We start from the raw sequence: 6212 nt of genomic DNA on the forward strand, positions 1-6212 counted from the left end.
AATTTATTAATAATTTTATAGTTTAACCAATAGCTAAACTAACATTTTACATAGATCAGACAGAAAATATTTCCATACGCATATAACATACACACACATGCACCTAACACTCACAAACACACAGTATCGCACATATAGGTACATAGTTACATACATTTATCATTTAAGTTAATAATTAAAAAAAGCTATTTACCAGTAATTTAAGAATTAAAAATTGTACGTGTAAATCTATGTCGCTGTATTGTTAAGGTGTTCAAAAAAACTTTCCAAATATTTAAATTGTAAATGTTTTTCTTTTCATAAATTTATTATTATTTCAGTACCATACCAATAAAACTTTTGTTAAAAATAACACATTGCTGGAAATGGAAGAGTGGAGAAACCTGGTACAGACATTATTTGGCTAAAATGTGACTACGGCCACTAGCTATAAACCTATGTTTTTAAGAGAAATAAATTATTACTATCGCGCGGATCAAAGCGATGTTTATAAATACGTACTTCGACTCAACTCGCTAGAAATAAGTCTGAGCAAAGTCTAAGTTCTCTCGTAATCTCATTTCGTAATAGATCTCAGCGTAAGAAGCAACCGTTAAAATATCTATGTCCTTAAAAACCTGCCTGAGGGAAAATCTTGAATTGATGACTTGTTGTTTAATTTCAGCCCGTGTGTTCCGATCGTCTCCCCAGTTCGCAGTCACACTGGTGACCTACGAGATACTACAGCGTCTCTTCTATGTTGACTTTGGAGGATCGTAAGTTGTTTTTATATCGCTTTCCTTTGTGTCAAGTGTGTATGTAGATAGATATCTGCGGTGGAGACCGACGCAGGCACGGGTCACCTGGTGTTCATCGCCATCATCACTAAGTCATCACCGCCGCCCACATTCTCTTGTAACACCAGAGGAATCACAAGAGCGTTACCGGCCTTGAAGGAAGGTACCTATTTTTGCGCTTTCCTACATTGACGTATCTACAATAAAGAACTAGACTCACAATCACTCCTAGAAATTTTCTGAAGCAGAGTATTCGTTCAGTTGTGTTTCGACCGCGCTTTGAATACAACGCCACGCAATGAAAAAGTGTTCAGTGAAAAACTGTCGAAATAACAGCATATTCAAACTTAAAAAGGATGGAGTGTCGTATTTCAGGTAACCGGTCTTTTAAATTAACAAAATTGTGTAAGTGACTTGACGTTTTTAATCATTTTGCTAAATACTTACATTTCAATTGCTCAAACAAGATGCATCGCCGACGAATTGCGCATCATAATAAATTAGCTTCTTATGAGCGTATTCAATAATAGATGTTGAACATTACTGCCACGAAATAAGGTGTTAATTTTAATATTTTAAAATAATCTGTATAAGTTAATGTATATACAATGCCCCTCGGACATTTTTTACATTGAGTCTAGTCCTTTATACGACAATATACTGAAGTTGAAATTCAAATTTATTTTTATTCATAATAAGATTTTAATATATAATATATATATATATATATATATATATATATATATATATATATATATATATATTAAAATCTTAATAAGATAGATAAATAGATAATAAGATAGAGTTCTTTTTAATAAAATTTATAAGAAAGATATCATAGAAAGATAGATAAAGGTGAAATCCTACTTGATTGAAGTTTTGATAATACTCCCCGTTCACAATGATGTGTGCCTTATATTAATGTGTAATTCCAGTCGACCAGCTGGTTCTGAACTGCACGTATCGACTCCGGTGGAGGAGCAAGTGAAGCGCGCGCATCACATCGGCGGGTACCAACTAGCCACGCCCATCCTCACCGGCCTCGAGACCAAGTTCGGCATCTCTCTTCCCAGGTTTTCCTACGCCAAGCCCAATTAGAGAAGAAAAAATGAGAGCTTACATTAGGTAACATATTAAGGTGAACGCACACTCATCCGAGCCGAACGCGTTGATTGAATCGAAGTCAATGAGGCCTCCCATATCTGAACCAGAAGAATCAACCGCACCGAAAGAATCGAATCGAAGAAATTTTTAAAACAATGAAGTAATAGTACTTGTGCGTTGCTTTGTCGTATGCGACTGATAGAATGCGAGCGCATCGGTCGAATCGATATAAACCGCGACGAATCTGGTGACGTCATTCGTCTAGGATTTCTGGGGTTCTCGCAGTTTCGAACGATTCGACGCGAAGAAGTATCCGAGGTTTCATGAGATTTCATATAGAGAACTCTTTCATTTCTTACTTTTTTTCTAAAATTCATTTCGTTTGACTTGGATGAGTGTGCGTTCACCTTTAAACCCATACTGTAGGAGTTGGATTAAACACTGACTTGATTATTTGGTGTTGCTTAAGAGGAAATATTTTTCAAATAACATCAATACCATCATTGAGTGTGTCTATCTATTTTTTTTTTGATATTTTTTAAGTTCTAGAGTGCTTAAAACGGCTTAATCATATAGCCCGCAAACAGAAACCTAGTATACAAATCCGACAAAAATAAGCAAAGCAAACGAAATCATAGAATATTTCCTTCCTATTCATTCAAACAAAGTTTAGTTTCTATTGGCAAAATTTTCGAGAAAGAAACTCTAATTTTTGCATTTTATTCGACATTTTTAGTCGAAGCAGCTGTTGTCTGTTTTCTTTTAGATCTGTTTAAATCTGCAAAACTGCCTCAGCTAAACCTCTTAACGATTGTAATTCTAGAAAGATGTGAACTCTGAAGAACTGTTGCTGCCATAAATTTAATTTCCTCCTCATTATAAGTGTGGTTGGTAAGATAGGTTCCCGTTATTTTAGTACCTTCGCAAAAGCTTCCCAAAGAAATGTTCTATTTTGTAGTTGTTAGTTCTAGTGTTTTTTTTTAACAAAAAATTGGATATTTTATTTTATATCACTTATTAATTATCTGCCACAGAGTCACCCCTTTGAAATGGTACACTTTAAACTTTTTATTTCAATTGCCTTACATAAGTTATACATATACACTCTAGATAGATCCTCTTGCTGCTATATAACCCATGAAAACAGGCCAGGTTTATTACTTTAGTGTGCGTAACAAGCTACGTCTTACATTCGCGATTTGTATGTCACTTTGTTTTAGTGTAAGTGCTTTGCTGATAGAGGAGGTTAACTGTCAACCTCGATTTTTTTCGACGTTTTCACAGCTGTCACAGTTTATCTAGACGTATAAAGGATCTAAAACAATTGCATAACAATAAATATTTATGTACATGCTCATTCCCCACCGGTGTTGTTCATAAGGTCACTTATGTTTTGGTAACTTTTAAACACAAACACTTCCTTTAACCCCTCAGAAGCTCCCATGTACAAGTGTCAAGGCAAGCTTTTATATGGTCCTATGCTACCATGTCCAAGTGGACACGGAAGACAGCCGTTAAAAATCGCCAATGTCTACGTATCCCTAGACAAAAACACCAGAGAATTTTTTTACTGGGTGCATTATTAATTGCTCTTGGCTAAGAGCAATAAAACAAAACAAACGCTTCTAAAGCAAAATATAATAATATTAATTTGAATTTTTATTATTTAAATTATGCTATATTTAAAAATAAAATCCTTACTACTTAAGGCCGAGGGTAATTATCAGGTGTTCAATTAAATTCGGTTCGAAGGACCATGTCTCCTTATGACCCTGCTTTAGCATTTCAAAAATGCTAGCTTTATACCGTGCTTCGGTCACCATTTAAATGTTTTTTTGTCTTAATGAATTGTATATCTAGGTAATAGTTACAGACATATAGTTTGTGGTATTTTAGACTTTATAAAAGCCTAGTGTTTTTAAAAACTAAAACATCCTATCAAACATTACTAAAAAAAATGTTAACGTTGATTACTAAAGTGTATATATTATGGATATTAATATAATATCGTATTTAAACGATGGGCCATCATTATAATTTACTCTGTATGTAGTTCAACTCGCAGAGGTTAATATGAAAGAGTAAACTTTGAGTATTTAACGAGCTGGAATAGGTCAAGACGAATCTTTCCGCACACACATATACGAACACAACTTTTGTGAGTGCGGGCCCGCGACTTACTTTGTGTTTTAAGTGTAAGCAACATATTCTAAGGTAAAATGATTCATTATAGAATGTATGTAAGCATAGATAATTTGTAAGTCTAGAAAGATTGTGGCAGCTGTGAACACGGCGAAAAAAATTGCGGAGAACTGTTGGCCCCTATTTTCAACAACGCAGGAATCTAAAATAAATAGACTGTATCATGAACATTAAAGTAATAACCCTGGTCTGTTGTAATGCGTTGCTTAACACTAAGAGACAATCTAGACGTATAAATTATCTTAGTGTGCAAGTAACTTCAGGGCGTTAAGTGGTATTCAAATATTACCAAGTACTGCTTCAAAGATGTCATTTTTCTTTTGATTCTGGAGACTTCTTTGAATTGTGCTGTTAAAATTCAAAAGCAATATTGATGTAATTTTCGGCAGTTCAAAGCTTTTTAATAGACATTTTAAATATAACACATACTTCGCAGCTTAACTAATCCAACTGTTTTCCTATTATTAATTTGCCATATTATTATGCTTTTGTTTTCGTATAATTTTTATCTTTCGCTTAGTTATAAGGATAGTAAATCAAAATCATATTTAATTTTTATATTCGATTTTTTTTTTGAATATTTATTTTTATATAAACTTCGTGTTGTTATTAATATTTATTATGCCGTCACATTAGATAGAAAAATATACTCAACAAATTATTTTGGATGCACTTTTCAAAGTTATAATTTCTTAAAGCTTTTTACTGACTACAACTAATTTGATTTATATGAAAATGTTATTAAATACGTGTATCTAAACACCGGTCGTGAAGCAAAGTGAATGTCGGTCATTGCCCTATTCATATCTGTCAATGTCACTTGAACATTATTTTGACCTCTTTAGTGTCAAGACTCGATGTTTTTGCGGTTACATAGTATTTTTAATATTACAGATTTAGTTCTCGTCTATATTCTATCACATATGAAAAATAATAGTTTATACTTATTATGAAAATCAATATTTTGTTCGTATGATATTAAAGTATACATGGAATAAAATAGAAGTATGCTGTATACCGTCGTAAAATTCTGTGTTAACCCCAAAAGACGTGTTAAGCACAAAATTACAAAGCGTGCGCTTTGGTGTGTCAAGACCCTAAGGTCAATGACCGAAAATTTTTACCCCACGACCGGAGTTAGGTAGACTATAATATAAGAAGCGAATTTGATTAAAATATTGTGATTGTACGTTAGAAGTATATTATATAACCTTAAACAGTATGGTATAAAGAGATTATACTGTAGTTAGACATTATGAAAAACGAATGCATATCTCATTTTATTGTTATTTGCTTGGGCACATCCATATATAACTCAATTTTTGCACGTGCACTCTTGAAATGTATTTTTAAAATTACACAAAAATTGATTTATAAAACTTTAACAGCATATAATAGTACATTATATGGAAAATAAGTTTTTAATGAGAGACATTTCAGGGTATTTAATACTCTTTATATATGGATGGCCCACAATGCACAATTCGAAATAACATGTTAATATATAGTTAGGTTTATTTGTTGTCAAACAACATTGTATAAAGACAGTTGTGTGCCGCCAACGGGGGCAAGATGCTAATGATACACTTTGTGTTACAAATAAATCATTTTAAAATGTTTTCATCTTTTATTTGTACCTAGTATATGCACATATGATAAAAATCGTTAAACAAAAGATGGAAATAGTATATATATATATACTATTTCCATTTTATATATATATATATATATATACATGGGCGTTACTTTGTCGCCACTGGAGTGTGCGTTCACCTTTAAGCCCATACTGTAGATGTTGAAAAATTGACTTGATTATTTGGTGTTGCTTCAGAGGAAATATTAGCCTGTTGTCCATACAAACCCAAGAATCTTATCTACCTCGTTTTTAAAATAACATCAATATCATCATTGTGTGTGTCTTTGCTTTTTTGATATTTTTATAAGTTCTAGAGTGCTTAAAACGGCTTAATCATCATATTGGTATACAATCAGCATACAATATTTCCTTCAGTCAACCGGATTTTCGTTACGGTTGGCTAATTGCGTGTTTAAATGTATAAACACGAGGCTCAAGTGAGATCAGTCAGTCAGGGTCAAGCGAAGTATAAAATTTTTAATATGCCTGATTGT

General features: G+C 32.9%; 1 protein-coding gene across 4 annotated transcripts in view; it reads left to right on the plus strand.

The window, feature by feature from the left end:
* The window catches only part of LOC126964825 (calcium-binding mitochondrial carrier protein Aralar1), a 36191-nt gene extending 30491 nt beyond the window's left edge, over positions 1–5700 (plus strand). For all 4 annotated transcript variants that reach the window (XM_050808127.1, XM_050808124.1, XM_050808126.1 and 1 more), the window contains 2 exons: positions 665–755; positions 1712–5700. In XM_050808127.1, the coding sequence (XP_050664084.1) occupies positions 665–755; positions 1712–1874 (254 nt within the window). In that variant the 3' untranslated portion in view covers positions 1875–5700. The remainder of the gene's footprint in view (positions 1–664; positions 756–1711) is intronic.
* Positions 5701–6212: the final 512 nt, after the last annotated feature.

Source organism: Leptidea sinapis, chromosome 6, assembly GCF_905404315.1.
Source record: "Leptidea sinapis chromosome 6, ilLepSina1.1, whole genome shotgun sequence".
Lineage (NCBI taxonomy): Eukaryota > Metazoa > Arthropoda > Insecta > Lepidoptera > Pieridae > Leptidea > Leptidea sinapis.